Source organism: Dioscorea cayenensis, chromosome 12, assembly GCF_009730915.1.
Source record: "Dioscorea cayenensis subsp. rotundata cultivar TDr96_F1 chromosome 12, TDr96_F1_v2_PseudoChromosome.rev07_lg8_w22 25.fasta, whole genome shotgun sequence".
Lineage (NCBI taxonomy): Eukaryota > Viridiplantae > Streptophyta > Magnoliopsida > Dioscoreales > Dioscoreaceae > Dioscorea > Dioscorea cayenensis.
In genome coordinates, this window is record NC_052482.1 from 4021188 (window position 1) to 4044172 (window position 22985).

A 22985-nucleotide genomic window follows, 5' to 3' on the forward strand; every position below is an offset into this window, starting at 1 on the left:
CAAGCCGAAGGATATTGCACCATTCAATTTATTTCAGACGAGCCCAGATTATAAATTAATACGGCGTTTCCGCTTGCGAGTTCAATCTCTGTGCCCAACCAGTCTTTGCTGACACGAAACAATCAATCCGTCTGTTTTGGCACAACACCTTCCATTTTATCCAGTCACGGACGGTCGGCGGCCTCTGGCCTCACCTGACTCACTGCACGCACACAGCGTCTGGCCTCAAGGCTGAACCTGTCTCACTGTCTCGGACCACGTTGCTGAACACATATTATGGAAATATAGGCCGAAAATATTTCACCACCATTTAACGATTCATTCAGCAAAGGTCAGCCTGAACCCATGAGATCAAGAAAACACCTCCTTCCAGACTTCAACGTTGCGCGACAGAGTTAAATTAGCAGTGCATCATAAAAATCCACATATCAAATTGGATTATTTGATGACTGATATACTTAAAGATTTAAGAATGATTTACCTGAAATCCATATCAATGAAATTTCCTTCACACAAGAGTAGGGCCTGATGAGGCTCAATATATTGTTATATCTTCAGACAAAGCATCAGTTTTCCTTCCTGGAAAAGTAATAGTAACAAAATATCTTCTAAAATGATTGACAATGAGAGGCGTCACCTCATCCCATTGGTTGAGAGAGATTCAATGAAATAAAAGAAAATGGCGTAGCTAGGAATGGAATGGAGAAACCTAGGATCAAGGGTTCCTCCCCCATCTAATTCATAATTTGTTGATCTTGTAAACACATATGGGAGATGGAAACAGAAACCTTCTTCATATTATATCATGTTTAATTGTGAATCAAAACACAAAGAGAAAGAAAGAAACCAATATACATAGTGCAGCCTCTAATGAATTTGTGTTCCAAACCAGATTATAATATAAACATGAGACACTAAAAATTTTATAATGTGTATAATAAATCTTCAATGTCTATGATGAAAGGCTACGCTTTTGTCCTGAAAAACCAGCAAAATGACTATACAATTAACCTATTTCCATAAACAAGAAATGCTCAATTTTTTTTTTCCTTCATATGCATATCCAAAAATTAGTTTCAATATCCACAATCACGGCCTGAAGATAAACTTTTTCCAAGTTAAAAAAACCCTCAAATCATATGGTACAAAAAACTTTTTCAAAGATCAAATATCCAAAATTTGAAACTAATACAATACACCACTTCTATACGCTTTTTCCAAACCAACTAATTGGAGATTCCAACATGATCCAGACCCACAAGAAATGTACATACACACATACATGTAATTCCAACACCTCCATCAATTTGCAAGAAGATGAAACATCTGTATCCTAGTAACAGTAAATAAATAAGCTCTGTAACATTCATAATCACTATTTGAAGACCCGCTCCCACAAAAAGGCCAAAACTTATGCCACAAATTAGACCTGAAACCCAAGAAATCACTGTTCTTGGGTTTGTTTTGGAGACCACTGAATCTGGCAGGGAGCGGCACTCCCCACAACTTGAGGGACCTGTGAGTTTCACTAGAGCCGAAGTCAGCCGCTTATTAAAGAAAGACCCACGCATCACCTCTGCCTCACGTCCGGCCACCATTTCCCATGAACTCCGCTTCACACACATACGCAGGAGAGAGGAGAGGAAAGAGAGGGAAAGAGTGACGAGAGTTCAAACTACTGGAATGGTGAATGACCAAGATGGTGGCAGCAAGATGGATAATAAAATTTTCACACTGACCAGGCTGGTGAAAAAATTAAAAGTCACCTCTTTTATGAAACCCTGTGGAATCATATACTCATAGGAACTTATTATCAAACATTATCCAAACACCCAAAAATTTGGTTTCCTACATAATACTAAATTACATAGGGAATGAATATCATTCCTATGGAATTTAGGGCCAATCCAAACAGGCTCAATTAATTTATTAAAACAGTATATATTTATTTGTTATTTGAAAATTTTTATATATTCTAATGTACAAGAAAAATTGATTTAAGTTGAATTGGCCGAAAGAGTCTAAATTAAAATTTGATTGAATGTGATAGAGATGGCTATTAATTTTTATATTAGTACACAGATATTAGATCAATAAGATTGGGCCTAAGCATGTAAGGCTTTACGAAAATAAATATACAGTTTCATGTTTGCAAATCTTGTATATATTTTACATGGTTAATAAATTAAAATAATTTTTAATTTTTCCAAAATATTTTTTCAATTTGTTCCGGAAAGGGATTTTAGCTGACTAAAGTCTCACTTCTTAGTATTATCACTTTGTTATCACAAAATAATACTATGTAAGTGACCAGCCATCGGCCAAAATAAAAACACCCCCTCATAAATGGAAATTTATTGTTGAATAATTTATAATAATTACAAGAGTTATTATTATTATTATTATTATTAATACACAACATTTTAATTAGAGTTATTATAATTATTACTGTATTTACAGTTATTGCAATAATCCAATTTATAAAGCTAAAATTTGATTTTTTTAATTTTGAAAAATTCAAATTTTATTTTTACTTAATTTCATGAGGTTTAATCTATGTTTAATAATTGATTGAATTCCAAAGAGGTCATTAAAATAAAGTTGAAGATTATATAGTAAATACAAATTAATTATCTATTTATTTAAAGATATAAATAGATTTGATAATCATTGAGGAGAAAATGATCATTTTATCAAAATTTTAAGTTGTAGGCTAAAACCGCTTTATGCTAGTCTCAACTTAAATAAACTGGTTATGAAAGATTAAATTTGTTTATTTTATATCAGGTTATTTATTTAATTAAATTGAAAGAGTTTTTTTTTTTAATCAAAGAATGTACTTCTTGACCCTCAAATTAATATTTTAACAACTTAATTTTAGGCCATGACCAGTGGTCATTTTGAAAGGTTTAGTTTTTAATCTTTTTAATTCATTTAAAATTTTAGAAAATTGGAAAGTTCATTTTTAATTGTTCATATATATATGTATAATATTATATTTATCAATATACACATATAATTTATAGATTAATATATATATACACATGATTTTTTCAACATATTTTATGTAAATAAATTCCTTACAAAATCACTCTCCTTCCTATTATGAGGTTTTTCCACTTTAAAGTTTTCATCTATCCACATAATAAATTTAAGTGTTACTTTCCCATATATCATTATAATTGTTAACTAATGATTAAAATTAAAGAACCAAAAATTATAGCTTAGTTTATATTTCCTATTTTACTGTTTTCTATCAACCAATGAAATACTATCAAATAAGGATATCTGAAGAGAGTTAATAAGTTACACCTTTGCTACCTACTCATTTACAAGCAGTTAAAAAGGCAAATCTGTGCCACAGATTTTGATCTGCGCTGCATCCTTTGCCATTCTCAGAAATTGAGTGAGTTTGAATCTGTGGTGAGACTTGTTTCCAATTTCTTTATTTTGCCACCTTCCTTTTTGATCTCCGGAATTGAAATGTCAGAGACTGCCAGAATCAGAATGTAAGAAAACCAAATTTATGGCAAACCTCACTTATGATTGAGATTTAATTCTAACTGGATTGTGTGATTGGGGTAAATTTCATATTGCTTATAAACAAATCAAATCCATGAAGCTTTTGTTTTAAAACAGCAAATATATAGCATAAAATGATATTGTTCTGCAATTAAAATCAGAGTTTCAATTCTAGAAAAAAAAAAAAGGCCATGAAGCACAATCTTAATAGATTCTCAATATGAGCATTAGCAAGTCATTGTCTTTACTATCCTTATAATGTCAGCCATCTGTTCCTATGTACATTATGCAAGGAACAGCGTACATGTGTGAAGGGTATCAGAAGCATTGGTGTAAATGGAAAATGTAAGAAGATGCAGATTCTAACTGTTTAGAAAAGATAAATAAACGCATTTCATATCATTCTTAAAAGATGCAATAAATGACCAGGGAGCCTTATGGTTTTTCACCGCCTGATTGAGCTCATTCTGCGCCGCAGAGCCAGTGTCCTCAAAGATTTTTTATTGCTTATACTGCCAAGTCCCACCCAGAGGGTTTATCATGCCCCCATGTTTTCTCAGTGGACAGCATATTTCCATGGAAACTGAAACATGAATTCCTGAAAACTAATTCAGTAAATAATATAAAATTCAATACTTTCTAGTTTATTAGATTTTCTGTTCCATCTAATTTTGCTTGTATGATCTAGGTAACTATGATGCAAGCCTTGAATAAATCAACCACAAAAAGAAAAGAGCAAGTGGATAGTGATAAGATGGCTGCATTGAGAGCATGGCATAGAGTGGATTGCAGAACAAGAGAAGCATTGAAGCGGAACTTCCTCTCTGATCTTGTTCTGGGCTATGAGGTAAGCGATCACTTTACAGCAAACAATTTATTGAATTCTATTCTATTGTCTTTGCTTTTGCTTGTCAAATAAACATAATACAAGGGAATTGGCAAGATCATACTACATTATCTTAAGAATGGCATTCATCTCTCTTTGAACGTGCTGTGTGAAATGCATGACATATTTTAGTTGCTTTAGCTGAACCTCATAACTAAATGCTGCTGGTAAGATTGAAAGAGTAAAATGTATGAAATTTTAATGTGAAGAAAAGGTTTTTTTAGCTTGAAGAGATAAACAGTTTGGCAGTATTCCAAGAATCTAGCCGATGTAATATTACATTCTAGAGGAATGTTCCTTCAGGCTTTTTAATTAACAGGTGTATAACCGAGGTCCTGGATCAATGTGGTGGGCCAAAAGTTTGAAATGACTGGTTGTTTGACTGGTCTATATTGTTAAAAGCTTGAAACGAATACTGCTTTGATATCCTTACTAGTTACTACTCATTTTCCTTGAATTTTATTGATATTCCTGGCCTTCTATCTCCTTTACAACTTACAAACCACTTCCCCATGTTCCTTATTATAACTTTATTCATAGCTACTTATATTCAGCTGACTACATTTTATTTCAATTTATTTAGGGCTTCCTAGATATTCAATTTATCATCCATTTTTGTTTTCTATAACACTAAATAATCATGCTCTGTTAGCCAGCCTATCGGTTGCCAGTGGGGAAGACTACAAATGAATGGTAGGAAATTGCTAATTAATCTTTTTAATGATCAATTATCATATCACATACATTCCACTATGTTACCTCTTCTAGATTCTAACCAGAATATCTTGTCTGAACTTCATTTAGAGGTTGATAGCTTTGTGAGTGCTCAAATCTCCATCTATATTTGTAATCCCAGAGCAATAACTGATGTGACAATGCTCAAAATAAGAAAACTTTTTCATTGAGAAATTAAAAACTTAAAATATGAGCCAATTTTTGCAGAAGTTGAGAAATGTGTGGAGCACTGATATATTTTGATTCAATCTGGAATATATATATATATATATATATATATATATATATATATATCATATTATCAGTTCATCAGCTTTGTTCAGGTTCTCATTCGAGTCTATCTAGTGCTGTCAAACTAGAAAGTATTGAGGCGCATATTATTTGCACAATTGGTTTGCCTACAGGAATTCATGTTTTGGATTTCCATGGAAAATGTGCTGTGCACAAACATGATTGGGGGCATGATAAACGCACTGGGTAGGACTGCCTTGTGGCAGTATAAGCAAGTAAAAAATCTTCGAGGACACTAAATAAATAGCAGAATGAGCTCAATCAGGCACAAATTTGAAAAACCATAAGGCTCCTGGTCATTTATTGCATCCTTTTAAGAATGATATGAGGAAATGCGTTCAATGCCCGATATTGCCATTATCGCTGCCTACAAACAGTTAGAATCTGCATCTGCTTACATTTTCCAATTTTTACACCAATGCTTCTGATGCCCTTGTCACCACCTTGTTTCCTTGTAAGTACACTAATTATGCATAAATGTACATAGGAACGGATATTGACATTTATCAAGGATAGTGAAGACGATGACATGCTAATGCTCCATATTCAAGATCCTATTCACAGATTGTTGCTTCATGGCGTTTATGCAGGTATCTAAATTAAAGACTCATATATGATTTTAGAAATTCTGCAGAACAATATCACATTTTATGCTGTATGTTGCTGTTTTAAAATTAAACACCAATAGTTTGATTTACATTTATAAGCAATATGAAAATTGTACTAATCCACACAATCTGATTGATTAATCTTAATCATAAGTGAGGTTTGCCTTTTTCACTCTGAATTTGATTTTCTTGATGCAGTTCTACAACTTGATCTCTGTGACAATTTCAATTCCCGGAGATGCGAAAATGCGGAAGGTGACAAAAATAAAGAAGAAATTGGGCTCCCAAAGTCTCCCACCACAGATTAAACTCACTCAATTTCTGAGAATGGCAAAGGATGCAGCAGTATAGATCAAAATCTGTGTGTACCAAAGTTGTATGCTTTTTTAACTGTAAATAGGTAGGTAGCAAAAGATTATGACTTATTAACTCTCTTCAAGATAATTGTTAAGAATCTTATTTAAGGGGTGTTTGGATAATAATAATATAATGGGTGGGCTGTGATCATCTTGTTGAGTGGATTATGTTGAAGGTTATTTTCCAGCCTATTGCCTTTGTCCCATTATCAATGTTTACCTTAATAATTTGACGAAAAAAAATTAAAAAGTAGTGGGAATTAAAAATTTTAATGGATAGTTAGGTTATTTTCTTGGTTTTGCCCATTTTTTTTCCCATCTAACAGTTGTAGAGATCAATATATTTAAGTAGATTGGTAAGGTTAAATTTAAAGATCACTCTCTCCGTCCAATTATGAGTATGAGTGTTTAATTCTACAAGTTTTCCTGTCTCAAATCATCTGTTCATAAATTTAATTTAAATATTAATTTTCAAATCTAATTTCACCAATCTATTTAAATGCATTGTCATTCACTACTATCATTTTAAATACATTTCATTGGTTGATAGAGAAAGAAACGAGTAAAATGGGAAATGTAAACTAAATATTTATAATTTTTTTTTTAGTTTCAACTGTTTTTAATTTTTGTGAAATCATTAGTTAACAATTATAATGATATGGGAAAGTAACACTTAAATTTGTTATGTGGATAGATAATTTGATATATGAAAAACTTCTAAAAGTGAACACTCATAATAGGAAGGAGAGAGTATGATTTTGTAAAAATTTATTTACATAAAAATGTATTTGAAAAAATCATGTGTATATATATTAAATACTATAATTATATGTATGTATATTGATAAATATAATATTATGCATATGTAGACGTTAATTTAAAATGAACTTTTAATTTTCTAATTTAAATGAATTAAAAAGGTCTAAAACTAAACCTTTCAAAATATTCACTGGTCATGGCCTAAAATTAAGTTGTTTAAAAATATTAAATTTGAGGGGTCAAGAAGCCATTCTTTTTAATTAAAAAAAAAACTCTTGCAAATTGATATAAATAAATTTACTAGTAACCTAAATACATAAAAATAAACAAATTAATCTTTCATAACCGATTTATTTAAGTTGAACTAGCATAAAAGCTGAATTTTAGCCTACAACTTAAAAATTTTGATAAAATGATCTACAATGCTACATCCTCAATGATTATCAAATCTATTTATATCTTTAAATAAATAGATAATTAATTGTGTTTTTATCATAATCTTCAACTGATACTAATGATATCTTTTTAGAATTCAATCAATTATTAAACATAGTTAAACCTCACTTAAATTTCATTAAATTAAAATACAAAATAAAATTTAATTTTTCAAAAAAATTAAAAAAATCAATTTAGCTTTATAAATTGGATTATTGCAATAACTGTAATGTAATTATTAATTATAATAACTCTAATTAAAGTAATAATAATAATAATAATAATAATAATAATAACTCTTTGTAATTATTATAAATTATTCAACAAAGACAAATTTCCATTTATGAGGGGGGTGTTTTATTTTGTGGAAGATGGCTGGTCACTTCATAGTATTTATTTTGTGAAAATAACTTGTAAAGTGAGAAGTAATACTTTTAAGAAGTGAGACTTTGGTCAAAAGCTAATCCCTTTCCGGAACAAATTGAAAAAAAATATATTTTGGAAAAATTAAAAATTATGTATAATTTCATTCACTTAAAAATATAAAATATATTACGAATTTTATAAACATGAGGCTTGTATGTATTTGTATTATTTTCGTAAATATATACATGTAAATACAATCCTTTATTGGTCTAGTATGCAACGTGTTTTTTTTTTTTAATATAAAAATTAATGTTATCTCTATCACATTCAATCAAATTACCAATTTTAGACTCTTTCGGCCAATTCAACTTAAATCTAATTTTTCTTATTTTGTTAAGAATATATAAAAAATTTTCAAATATTTTCATTAAAAATATATATTTCTTTAATAAAATTAGGGTAAGGGCCTGTTTGGATGGCCCTAAATTCCATAGGAATAGTATTCATTCCTATGTAATTTAGTATTATGTAGGAAACCAAATTTTTGGGTGTTTGGATAGTATTTTGATAGTAATAAGTTCCTATGGAAGTATATGATTCCACAGAATTTATAAAAGAGGTGACACCCAAATTTTTTTCCCTGTACAATTGGTCATGTCGAGTGTGTTAGAAAAAGGCCTTCCTTCTATCTCTTGTTCTCCACCATCTTCGGGTCATTCACTCGCCGCTTGTTGTAGCCATTGACCGTCACCGCTTGCTGACTCTCATCACTCTCTTTCCCTCTCTCTTTCCCTCTCTCTCCCTCTCTCTCTCTCTCTCGTGTGTGTGTGTGTCGAGAAACGGAGTTCATGGTCGGAAATGGTGGCGGGAGCGACAATGTGGGTCGGTGGTGCGTCGATTAACATCTGAAGCGGCGGCATTCGGCTCTAGTGAAACTACGAGTCCCCTCAAGTTGTGCGGTATACACTCTTACCCTTCCTTAGTTCAAATCATGGTCTCCAAGGCTCGCTTAAGACCGGAGAAGTCTAATTTCTGTCGTGGAGTTTCGGATCTAATTTGTGGCATAGTGATTTTATAGGCCTTTTTTTTGTGGGAAAAAGCAGTCTTTCAAGCTAGTGATTGTGAATGTTGAAACCTTATTTAATTACTATTTACTAGAGATGGATGTGCATTCATCTTCTTGCAAATTGATGGAGGTGTTGGAATTGTGTATGTGTGTATGTACATGTTCTTATTGGAGATGTCTTGGATTCATGTGTTTAGATCTCCAGTGAGTTGGTTTGGAAAAACGTAGCAAGTCATCCTTGTTAGCATTGAAGATTTAAATTTTTTTGAATGTGCAAGAAAATTTCAGTCTATGAAAAAAAGTTTTTTTGTGCCATAGTGATTTTTGTAGGGTTTTTTGTGGAAAAAAAGTTATCTTTCGAGCTAGTGATTGTGAATGTTGAAACTTTAATTTTTTTGGATATGCTATGAAGGATTGAGCATTTCTTGTTTATGAAATAGGTTACGTTGTATAGTCATTTTATGGTTTTTATAAAAAAAGCGTAGCCTTTTCATCCTTGTGAGCATTGAAGATTTATTATACATGTTATAAATTTTTTTAGTGTCTCATGTTTATATTATATAATCTGGTTTCGTAACACAAATTCATTAGAGTCGCACTATGTATATTGGTTCTCTTTCTTTCTCTTTGTATTTTGATTCACAATTAAACATGATATAGTATATGAAGGTTTTCTATTTCCATCTCCCATATGTGTTTACAAGATCAACAAATTGTATGAATTATAGATGAGGAGAACCGCCAATCCTATAAGTTTTCTCCATTCCATTCCTAACTTTACTGCCCATTTTCTTTCCATTCATTGAATCTCTCTCAACCAATGGGATGAGGTGACACCTCTCATTGTCAATCATTTAGAAGATATTTTGTTACTATTACTTTTCCAAGAGAAGGAAAACTAATCTTTGTCACCAAGTTATAAGCTTATTATATTTGGCAGCCTTCCTCATCCAATTTTTTCTCTTATATCAGACAAAAAGGTATGTGAGAGAATTTTCATTATTCCATAGTTTCAAATTAAATTAGCATTCTTACAAAATCTTTAAATTGTATCAATTCATCAAATAATCTGAACATTATTAAGTTTTGTAGTGCATATTTAGCAATTTAATGCAACTGCTTTTTTCTTTGTTTAAGTCTAGAAGAGAGTATTTTGCCAAATCTTTATCTCACTATATCAGTTCCAAGAAATGTTATTTTCTCTTATGCTTTGTTGTTTATAACAAATAGATAATTAAATGGTAGTGAAATAATTTTTATTTATAATATATATATATATATATTCCACTCAACATGGATCGGGCAAACATTCTTCTGAATAAGTTCAAGCCTTTACTTGAAAGTATAAGTAGCATCTCCTGAACCTTTATAATGTAATGCCATGCAATAGCAACTATTAATCAAATATTAATCAAATACAGTGACAGAACTCTGGCCACCATTCATCCATGACTAGATAAAATAATATAGTCATTGGAAGTAGTGTGTTTATGCCAAAAACTACTACAAGCTAGTTAATTAACTGCTGATATTATTCATTGTCAATAAAGCTAGTTTGATTTTTTAGAAGATTGAACTCACCAACATAGAAAAAACAGAGCACTAGAAAATTAGTAATTTATAATGCAAACAAATTACAAATGCATTAGTTGGGCAAAAGAACCAAAGCAAGGAAACCCTGTTACTTTCAAATCACTATATATAACTGATTTAAATCATTGTTACATTAACTGAATATTTAGATGCTCCAAATCCTATATCAATGAGTAGAAATCCCAAAAATTCACCTGCTTAGCTCTATTATGAAGAATGCTCAAGGTCAATTACAGAAGTTGTACTCCACCTAGCCATAGTCATTGCAATTTTCTAGGTTCCCTAGCTTGCCTAATTGGTGCATTTGTTTTCCTTCATATATACACAATGCCTGGTGAGTATGCAAGAAAGTCTTTTCCATATAAAAAGGAGTTATTTCTAAATAGAGCTCTTAAGCTAGAAATCAGTTACTTCTAAACTAGAGTCATATTCTATAGCAAAATGTAGTAGGCCTTTCTTGATATGTTGTTACTTCTTTAATGTGTTCTCCAATTTTCAAGGGACTGTAGAATGCTTATTGTGTAACAATATAGAAATGACATTGACTAATACCATTAACTTTGTATTATAGATGGCAAATCAAGAGAAGACCGACACAAGGGCCAAATGGAATGAAAATCATAGGGCGCATCTAGTGAAACTGTTGGGTGATTACAATGTTCCAGCGTACCGCTCACAAAATGGTTGGACTAAAGAGGCATGGAATAGGATATTACGTGACATGTTAACAAAATTCCCTAATTTAAAATGCACTGTTGTACAAGTTAAAGCATTAGAGCAAGATATAAAAAAAATTTACAAGCTTTTGAAGGGGTTTACTGAATTAAGTGGCTTTGGATGGAATTATGAAAAAAATATGGTAGAAGCCACTGAAGAAGTTTGGGCACCACTACTTGAGGTATAAATTTTTATCACATAATTTACAAACTTTATGCAATAGTTTTTTTTAACATTTTCATCAAAATATGCAGAGAAATAAAGAAGCAAGAAGATGGCATCAAAAATCTTTTCCATATTTCACATCATTGCAAGAGATTTATGAGGGTAAAAAAAAGTGTTACTTAGTAATGTTTGCTTTAAAGATTTGTAATACATTTTCTAATCATTTGTACATTTATTTCATAGGGAGATATGCAGAAGGAAGACGCTCTCGTGATGTAGATTATTATGCAAACGTGCCAATGGACACTCCATCTCCAAGCATTCCGGCACCAAATGATCCTATCCAATCATTGTCTACACCTGAAATAGAGACAGAGGATCGTGATTTTGCACGGGAAGAACCTCCATGCAGTCAACCATATATTTCACAACCACAAAGTTCATGTAGTGCAAGACAGCAAGGGGTAGGAGATAATACGCAAAGAAGGAAAAAGGACCGAAAGCGAAAAAATGTTCAAGAGGCATTCTTAGAACAATATATAGATATGCGTCGCGCTGAGACTGATAGATATATTGATGCTATGAAAATGAACCAGGTAGGGGAGAAGTACACCATAGGAGAATGCATGGCGGCCTTTAATATGGTGTGTGATCTATTTTCAGATGAAGAGTTTGTTAAAGTTACAACATTGTTTAAAGAAAAGGATAATCGTGAAATCTTCTTAAGTATCACCAACGAAGATCGGAAAGTGTTGTGGCTACGACAAATGATTAATTAAAACAATGTTATGTTATATGTTTCTTATATTTACTTACATGCAATTTATGTTTGAGGATGTTTAATATTGTCATAGTGACTTAAAGATTTGTATTAAGACATTATGTTTATGAGATCTATCTATTTATGATTTTGGTAAAGCGACAACAAAAAAAGAGTTTTGCAAATAATAATTGTAGGCCCATTGATATTCTTACATAGCATTGATAATCTTAACACAGGGCAACATTTTAATAAGAAAACAAGGCAACATTGTTAAACTTACACAAAAATTAAAATACATTTCTACGATAGTTACAGTAATCATTCCACATTTGCATTGCTAATTCATCTCTTTTGCGAGCACCTGCAATACGATCAGAGTTCAGTACGTTGACATCATTTTGATATGTATCATCTCCATTTGGGACGGCAACTTCATCAGCTCCATTACTGATTTCTTCGATTTCATCCGTGCCATTGTGTATACGTATGAAATTATGCAAGACACATGCGGCAACTACTATATCAGTTTGGGAATCTATTGGATGAAAGGTTGCAATTTTAAGGGCCTGTTTGGATGGCCTTAAATTCCATAGAAATAGTGTTCATTTCTATGTAATTTAGTATTACATAGGAATTCATAATAATGGGTGTTTGGACATTGTTTTCATGGGGTGAAATTACTATGTAAACAAAGGATTCCATAGGAATTTTTTAAAGTGGTGAGACCAAAATATTTTGGTCTTCCTTTGTTTTTCGGCTGGGTTGAGGGTTTGCGCCAACCATTGAAGAAAGGAGAAGATAGGGCATTTTGACTAGCAGGCACATCTCCGTTCCGGTGACAAAGCGAAGCAACCACACAAACCAGCCACACGGCTGATGTCGCTGGTGGCGTGACTGCTTCTTTTTATATATATATTTTTTAAAATTAAAAAATAAAAATAAAAACGCAAAAGAGGAATTTGTCTCTCTCTATCATCCCCTCTCTCTCTCTCCTGCATCCCGCTCCCGGCAACTTCTCTCTTTCTTATGGAACGAGTCTCCGGCAGCCACACCCCTCTGTTAAGCACCCCCGCTCCCGCTAGATGCTTCCCTCTCTCCTACATCCTCGCTCCCGGCCGCCGCACCCCTCTCTCTTACGGCACGAGTCCTTAGCAACTGCACCCCTCTGTCCAGCACCCCCACTCCCAGCCGCAAACACCCCCACTCTGAGAATCGCACAAAGGTATGATTTTTTTTTTTTTGTTACTTGAGATGGATATTGGTTCGAACAGTGAGGATTGAACATTTATGAAAGATTATAGAAATTTATTGTTGTGATTTGGATTTATTTTTATTAATTTTACTTGAGATGGATATTAGTCCGATCAGTGAGGATTGGACATATATGCTGAGTAAATTGGAGGAGAGGTTCTTGATTAAGCATCATTATATTTGTTTGGGTTTAACATTGATTGTTCTTGAATTTGTTCATAATTTAAATTTAAAAAAAAGTTGTTTATGATATAGTCTGTGTCTCAGAAGTGTTTGATTATTTGTCTGTGCTATGCTATTAAATTTCTTCTTGTTTTTATATAATTAACTTTTTGTTTTATTGTGCTTTCTTTTGGTTTGATTACTAAGTTAGGAGTATTTGGATGAATGATCCAATGAAAGGTTTTGTTATCTTTGTGCATTCTTACTTTTTTTTTATGTTTGAAATAAATAAAACTCTTTTTGTTTTTTTTAATGATTTTTTGGAGTTATTTAGGATTATAAACCATTGCTTTTGTTTCATGTTTTCTAAAGATTTTTCTAATTTGTGTTTAGACATATACCTAAAGCAAGAACATGGAAGAAGTGGCACTTGGGTGTTCTGAGCAAGGAAAAGATAATGTAGAAGTTGGATGTTCAAGTTATGAAATACATGCTAAAGAAAAACCGGTAGATTTGGATGTTATTGAAAATATTGTGCCGGAGGCCTGTATGATGCTTGATTCTGAAGAAGTTTATAAATTGTATGTCCAATATGCGCTGCGTGAAGGGTTTGGTATCACCAAAAAAAGCACAAGATTAGGTGATGATGGAAAATTGATATAGCATTACTCAATATTAGTATATTTTTTTATGAAAACAAATACTGGAAAAAAACTTATCTCATTTATATATATATATGGATAAGAATATTGTATTCTACCTAGACACAATTGATATTGGCATTATTTCAAAATATAAGGAAGTATATTTGCATTCATAGTAAATTCCAAAACTCTAGGGCCAACAACTATAGATTTTAAGATTTTTTTTTTCAAAATTTTGTGGATTCAAACTCTGACTTCAAGTAAAGAATAAAATAAAATACCTACTAATTTATTGGAGAGGTGGTGATTTTAAAAAATTTAAATAAAATTTATTCACTATCATTCAAGAGAACATCAAACAAAATTGGGTGAGAGAATAGCCTTTCCCGGAGAGAGTAATGCTATATAATGTGAATAGGTTGCCCGAATTGTTTGCACGAATGACATGTATACCCATTTGGCAGCCACATCATTCCTATTTTATTTCTCCTAAGTAACAATTAAAAAAAAAAACCAACAAACAAACCATGCCATAATTCCTCTTTCTCTCCTTGTCTTCGTATGGCCACCCAACTCGTCGCTCGTCGTCACTGCCGCCACCAATGTCGACGAACTCTATCACTCGTTGCCCTTCGTCTCCAAATTTTTCCTCTCCGGTGCCATCCAAATCCATCACCAGATCAGCATATCCCGAGGTATGTGCTCCGCGCGCTAGTCAATATGAATGATAGGCATCTTGATCGGTTCTTCTTTCTTATTGCTAGGGTGACCATCTTTCGAGTTGATTGGATACATCTGGTGAGCCAGGGATTTCGATTTCATATCATTGGAAAGCAAGAGTCTTGCTAGTGATCAAGAAAGTGTGGATATAACTTGAAAATTTATGCAACTTCTAGCTTATGATTCCTGGATATTTTCAATAAAAGCTTCTACACTGTTTTCTCTTTTGATGCACATGTATAGTTTTCAGATTGAAGAGAAAATCAATGGGAGCTGTATAGCTCTACATGATCTTCACAACTTCATTTATCTAGTAAGGGAAAGATCAGCTGCACACTTGGAGATGAATGCGATAACACACAACATTGAGAATAATACTTTCTGAATGAGTTTGATTTTAAAAAAACTTATTTCCTTGAGCACAGATTTGGCAAAATATGAATGTATTCATATGTCTAAATAACATGAAGGAAATTCTCATGTTCAAAAGCGTAGCATGTTTGCTTTATCTTTGATGTGAGCTCCCTGACTAGCTTTGTAACAACCATGGTGGTCATCCATCTACAGTATCTCTTTGTAGGTTGAACTCCACTACATCGCCAGTGACAACATCAGCTTGTAGATTGTGGAGGATGTTGAGGATATCACAGAAAAAAAGACCACCTGGCTCAATGTGGGTGACATTAGGAGTAAATGCAGGATCAAGATAGTCCACGTCTATGGAGATATAAACACCTTTCACGCCCTTCCCTAGTTTCTGCCCATTTATTAAGAGTTGTAAAAGTAAACATCAACCCTTGGCATTTCAATTCTAGCATTGTAATAATTGTCCATCCATTAGCAAGACATCATACGAATCGACTCATTGCTTAGATTTGTTTTGGATGAGTAATTCAAACAAGTTTGGATGGCACCGGAAGAGAAGAAGGAGGAGGAGGAAGCCGCGGCGGAGGAGCACATACCTCAGGATTCATCGATTTGGTAATGGATTTAGATGACGCCAGAGAGGAGAGGTTCAGAGACAAAGGGCAACGGGTGATAGTGTTTGTCGGCGTCGGTGGCGGTAGTGACGGCGAGTGACGAGCTTGGTGGCTGTGCGAAGATGAAGAGAGAAAGAGGAATTAGGGTATAGTTTGTTTGTTGTTGTTTTTTTTTTTTCAAATTGCTGATTAGGAGAGATAAAATAGGAATGATGTGGCTGCCAAATGAGTATACATGTTATTCATGCAAACAATTCGGACAACCTATTCACATTATATAGCATTACTCTCTATATATGTGTGTGTGTGTGTGTGAGTATGTGTGTTTTGAAAGAGATTTCTGCTCTCACTCTACTTATCACTCCAGCTGTCGCCCATGATTGCTATGGTTTTTGGTCTTTTGCTCTTGCTCTCTCTTCATTAATAGATAAAAAAAAATGGAGTCAGGTGGTTTTTGAGTTAACAAATCAATGCTAAAAGAGTGATATGACATTTAAAGTGACATGCCATAGCCACTATGGCGCATGATCTGTCAAAGTGTCGTAAGCATGAGCCACAAGTCTAATCTGCCTTCACGTGAATGATTTTTTGGCAGGAATATATTAGGTGATCTTTCATTGAACAAAAATAGAAATATGATGGTTAAAAATTTACAAATTGAGGCTTTTTTTAAATATTGTAAAAAATAAAAAATTACCGAAATATGTATGTTCTAGATTATTTAACAGAATGCATATTTTGGGGGAAAAGGGGAAACGTTTTCTCATTTTCTCTATTTTTTAATTTTTTTTATTTATTAAATATGGAAAACTGTCTTGTTTTCCTTTTTTTAAAAAAATATTCAAAAGTGGAAAATGGGAGCATCTCACCTGTTTTCAACTTTTTTATTTAAAAGAAAGTGGAAAACGGGAGAGAATCTCCCATTTTCCAATTTTTTTAAATATAATATATATTGCACGTGTGAGACCTAGTGTATTTTGTAATTTTCCAAAACTGTCTCCGCTTGTTGTAGGATGCGCGAACCCTCCAATTGCATCTGTCGCCATATGACTTGCATTTACCTGAGTATCGAGTCGGATCGGACTCGATAACTTTGTATTCCACCGAATTTAGTAAGCAATAATGCTTAATTGCGGTCACAACATCATCTTTACTTCAAAATCTCATGCCTACATGCAGATCCCCATTTGTCGTTACTCTGTTTAATATATTGGCGTATAATAAAGGGTGCTTCGAGAATTCTTGTATGGACCTTGCTTCTAAATGAAGGGTCCGCATATGTGCTGGAGGCTCCATTGGTGCCATCGTGAAATTATGGCCGGGCATAGAGACGTCTTCGAACTTGAGGTCTTTTAAGAAAATGTCATCAATGCTTGCTTCAGTATCCTCCCCAAAGCTGTCACCGTCGTCATCCTCATTGTTTCCACTAGATTGCCAAACAGACTGAATTTGATTTCATGAGTATCATTAAAAGAACTGGTTCGGCCTTCTGGATGTTATGAATTAGCAAAATCAATATTGGGTGGTGGATCATCTTGTGCCCTCCACTCCATAGAGAGCCTTTCAGGTTCATTAACTTGACATGGTGATGAAATTCTCTCCCATCCCATGTTGCATTGAAATTGGTCATCTGTGGCAGTTTGTTGTCAAGAAGAAGCATCTTTGAAAGTTGCAGTGCTAAACTCCACGTATAATTCAATAATGCTAATATCGGGATTTTTTTTGTGGCAGTCGAACATCATCCGAACATCTCGGTCATTACACAATTTGAATAACTGATAGAAAATCTTGCCAGATCCTGAAGAAATTGGAAGCCGGTATTTGATACGTGAAACTCTTTGGTTGTCCGCAGTCTCAATGCTTTCTTCAATGGATATATTTAAGTTTTCATAAGAGATGTCATCTTCGACATAAAAATATGATTGATCTACAGGCAAAAATATAATTGTGTCTTCAAGTGAAGTCTCTGCTATTGTTGAAAACAAGAAGAAGAAGTATGGGTGAGTGAGTTAAAAGAGAGAAAATAGTGTGCAAGAGTGAAAATGAGCTACAAAAGTTGGTTTATATAAAGAGCTCGAATTTTGACTATTTTCATTTATGATCATTGCAGGTTTGACTGTCCTAATTACTAACCGATATAGGTTTGACTGTCCTACTTTGTGATAATTACTGACTGGTGCAGGTTGATCGTTCTAATTATTGACCGGTACAGGTCTAACCGTTCTACTTTGTGATAATTACTGACCGGTACAGGTTTGACAGTCCTATTTTATACTAAGTACTAATCGGTGTGGTTTGACGGTTCTAATTACTGACCGGTGCAGGTTTGACCATCCTACTTTGTATTAATTGCTGATCGGTGTAAGTTAGATCAACCTACTTTGTACTAATTACTGACCAATACAAGTTTGACCGACCTACATTGTGCTAAGTATTGACTGGTACAGGTTTGACCACCCTACTTTGTACTAATTACTGACCGTGCAGGTTTGACCGACCTATTTTGTACTAATTACTGACCGGTGCAGGTTTGACCGACCTACTTTGTACCAATTACTGATCGGTATGGGTTTGACCAATGATGTAGATTTGATCATCCTACTTTGTACTAATTACTGACTGGTGCAGGTTTGACCGTCTTACTTTGTATTAAGTATTGACTGGTGCAGGTTTGACTGTTCTACTTTGTACTAATTACATACTTGTGTAGGTTTAACTATCCTAATTACTGACCGGTGCATGTTTAACAGTCCTACTTTGTACTAAGTACTTCGTAATAATTTTTCACTAGTGCAAGTTTGACCATCTTGTTTTCTAATATTTTTGGGATTTGAAGTTTTTTTTTAAAAATAAAACGTCAAAAATATTATATATATAACTTAACTATTATTATCTAATATAGTTAAGAAATTAACTACATTAGCAAATAATTGTTAAGTCTTAATGGTAGCCATGCAGCATCCGTTAACAAGTTTTTTTTTTTCTTTTTTAAATTATAGGAAAACGGGAGACAATCTCCCGTTTTCTAATTTGTTTAACAAAAATAAAAAAAAAACATGAAAACGGGAGAAGCTCTCCCTTTTTTTTTAATTAAAAAAATGTGAAAACAGGAGAGTTTCTCTAGTTTTCATGTTTTTTAAAAAAAATTAAAAATATTGAAAATGGGGAACGTTTTCCTGTTTTCCCCCAAAATACGCATTTTGGTATATAATCCAGAACATGCGTATTTCGGTAATTTTTTTTATACAATATTTAAAAAGAACCACAAATTGAGGTTTGGTATGAATACTACAATTATTTCTATTTAACATAGATCAAAGGATTTACTATAAAGTAACTTGTTTTCACCAATATCAACTGATTAAATCCATGTTGAAATATACTACAATATAGAGGTAGAGATATGTATGCAATTATTGCTGCAAATGATTGTGACCATACACATCTATATCCTATGGTTTCTTGTAGCATCCTAAGAGGCAGCAAAAATAAACTTAACTTTTTTTGGCTACGTATATCCTCATGATTAACTATCACTAATTAATTCGTAATGGTATTTGTGATAGAGTGGTTTATCCATGGTCCGTGACTTAGCTTAACAATTAGACTTCAACCTTCAAAGCCAAATGAACCAAAGGAATAGCTTAACCATCAGTTACACAGCAACTTGATTCATTTGTGTACTTCAACAACTGCTCAACTAATCATAGTGAAACATATTTGCCATGGATCAAGAAAAGCTTACTTAAAACCAAGTCAAGACCGTCTAAAATATTAAAAAAACAAACCAATTAAAATTACATAAAATTAAAGAAACACAACTTAATATCTGCCACAAGTGCCGATCTTTCAAGTCACAGTCAGCTTAAAGAATAGGGAAATATTACAAAAGTTATCACTTAGAACTAAGCACCCATCACCCTCTCCCTCGTAACAACAACAACAACAACAACATGCAGCCATTAGTTTCAACTATTTGGGGTTAGCTACATGAATCTTTCTCTTCACTTGAAGAGATTTTGCTTTTCTTACGAGGGCATCTACCAATCGTTTTAAGGACATTTCCCTACTATTTTAGTTTCCTCTCTTTTAACTTGTCATTAATAGGTACTTTTCCTAGTATATTTTGAATCAATTGGTTCTCTAAGATGGAATTTGGTTGGATGTAACCGTAAATGAAGTGGATTTTCAGTTACAATGTAACTGGAAATACTTGGTTTACAAAATACAGTGCTATCAAATCTTGTGTTTAGTTAGGTGTAACTGGAATTACTGTATTATAAGATTTATTGTTTGTTTGGAAGATTTGTAAATCTGGAATTGAAAAACACATGTATATAAGTGTATGTATATATGTGTATATATGCACATCTATGTACATGTATATCACTATATATATATCTATATAAGTATATGTATATGTGTGTGTAAATATGAATATATGTATGTATATGTAAGCATATGATGTATAGGTATATATATATACATGTGTGTATATGCATATATGCATATGTATTTATGTATATATAGAAGTGTATATATGTATATGTATGTATATATATATGTAAACATACCTATGTATGTTTATATAAAATATATATGTATGTATTTTTTATATATGTGTGTATAAGTATATGTATGTGTGTATGTATATGTGTGTATATATATATATATATATGAATATACATATTAATATGTGTGTGTGTGTGTGTGTGTGTATACATCACATAAAGATTTTCAACTCCCGAGATTTTGACTTATGCCCAATTTGAGTGTATAACCAAATCCCTCATTGGATGTAATTTGAGTTACATGGGTTTTTAAAATCCTGTGAAACAAACACTTTATTTCTGAGAACCAAGTAACTCAAGTTACATGTAACTCCAAATTCCCCCAAACAAACACTACCTAATTGATCCTTCCTAGTAATGCATGGCATTGATCTCAACATTCTCATCTCAGTCACACTAATCATTTCAATATATTATTTGTTAATGCCCATCATTCTGACCTATACATTTCAACTTTTACTTTCTCTATTTTTCTTCTCTTCCTCTCCTCTCTTAGCCTTACCTCTTTTCTAAATCACTATCACATCTTTCCCCACCGACAAATATATCTTAGATATTTGAATTGGGAATAGTTATGATCGTTGGATCCTTCTGCTACCAAATTTGTTATATTCCCAATTTTTAATCAAATCATATTTAAATTGTCATGGCCCAAACCCAGCGTGTTGACAAACAGGCGTATACCCACATGCTAGAACCTAGTAGGCATGCCAAGCCTCAAAACATGTCTTAGAACAATTTATATATGATAACAAATCCATAAATTACAAATGCATAAATACCATAAAGTTTGAAATACAAAAAGAGTAAAAAACAATAAAGTTCAAGGTCTGCAATAGAAAATGATAAAACACTAGCTCGTAGTTTGCTTCTATTCGATAACCACTACTAAGTTACTCACCGGTCAACTTTATTCTTGCTTTGAAAAAAATAAGAACAAACTTATGAGCTTGACAAACTAGTAAGTAAAACACTAAAAATAATTAGTATCATACAGGGTTCTAAAAATTCATGTTCAGAATATAACAAGTGCCTAAGTATATCATTATCAAAACACAATTGTTAAGATCAAATCAATTTAACAAAAAATGCAAACCAAAGTTAGCAGAATATCAAAAGTATATGTCTCCAAATTATGTGCGCAACAAAATTTTTAGAGGCCATTTACTTATACTCCGTGGTCCAATTTAAAATTTCAGAGGCCGTTATTATTTCACCGAGGGGACAATGCGAAACTATAGTCTCTATTCTAGAATTTTCATGTCGACATAGTCAGTGTTTAACCTTTAGTAATAGGGTTATTGCTTACTGAATTTGGAGACTAAAGTATTTATACAAAATAGCTTCAGTGATGAAATAATTCCTTTTTGGAAAAATCAAGGTATATGCTAGAATTATAATACAAAAATTTATAAAAAATATCATTAGAACAAAAATGGTGCCATTTGCATGGTCCCATTTTTTTTAAAGAAAATAAACCATTTATATTCAAAGTAATCAATAAGCAAATAATTCAATAATTAACAAGTGTAAACAAAAAAAAATTAATGAACAATAACCAATAAGTTAATGAAAAAATAAATAAGCAAATAAATAAAATTAATCTAATAAATAAATAAATTTAATAATAAAAATAATAATTTTATTTACACAAGAATTTATATGTGGACTTTTTTACGTAACTTACACCGAGGATAATCCTAAATCCTAAAACAAATCAAACTTATGGTATTTCTATATTTGTGAATAAATCCTATTAGATGTTGTTAGAGTACTAGTATATATGTACGCATATACTTTATACATGATATTTCTATACATACTATCTAGCTTTGTATTTATATGAAAGGTATCTATTTATTGGACTCATCACCCTTATGAAAGTTATCCCATTCCTTACCAATCTCTAACATGGTATCAGAGAGGTTTTCCAGCAAGTTCTTTTCGGCGATCTTTGGTTTGATGATCACTAGATCTCTGTCTACTTCGCAAGTGGTTTAATTTTTAGGCCATTCTCACCAAGGCCGACTTGGATCACCGGATTTGAAGCTTCCATTGTGCTTCATGGACTGTTTCTCGCATAGCCTTCTCAAGTCCAATCTAAGCACCAATCCTCCTCCAATGCTAGCCCTGACCCCTCCTGCAACAACAACATCGGCATCAACGACAAGCACGTCCTGATGCTCATCTTATGCTCCATCACTTAGGTCACCGCCTACATTAGCCGCACCCTCAACATTGTCACCAAACACATCCTTCGTATGGTATCTACCCTCCCTTCTGGCTCTCTTTTCTTCACAACCTTTGACAAAAGCACCCCACCCTCACCGGCGATGAAGATCTTGGTGTTTATTATGTTTTTTTCTTTCCAGGATTCATCAAAGCTCGGGGCCTG

General features: G+C 32.8%; 1 protein-coding gene across 2 annotated transcripts; it reads left to right on the top strand.

The window, feature by feature from the left end:
• Window positions 1-4209: 4209 nt before the first annotated feature.
• On the top strand, window positions 4210-6558 carry LOC120273399. 2 transcript variants are annotated; one of them, XM_039280026.1, is made up of 3 exons: window positions 4210-4369; window positions 5922-6021; window positions 6239-6558. In XM_039280026.1, the coding sequence occupies exons 1-3, from the start codon at window positions 4217-4219 to the stop codon at window positions 6391-6393; spliced, it is 408 nt and encodes a 135-aa protein (XP_039135960.1). In that variant the 5' UTR covers window positions 4210-4216; the 3' UTR covers window positions 6394-6558. The 2 variants fall into 2 exon arrangements, with proteins under 2 accessions (XP_039135960.1, XP_039135961.1); XM_039280027.1 differs by lacking the exon at window positions 5922-6021 and having other exon boundaries at window positions 6241-6558.
• The last annotated feature ends 16427 nt before the right edge of the window (window positions 6559-22985 follow it).

Coding starts and splice junctions, on each gene's coding strand:
- LOC120273399 (XM_039280026.1), top strand. CDS start 4,217: ATGATGCAAGCCTTGAATAAATCAACCACAAAAAGAAAAGAGCAAGTG. Junction 4,370..5,921: donor ATCTTGTTCTGGGCTATGAG/GTAAGCGATCAC, acceptor AAATGTACATAG/GAACGGATATTGACATTTAT. Junction 6,022..6,238: donor GTTGCTTCATGGCGTTTATG/CAGGTATCTAAA, acceptor TTTTCTTGATGC/AGTTCTACAACTTGATCTCT.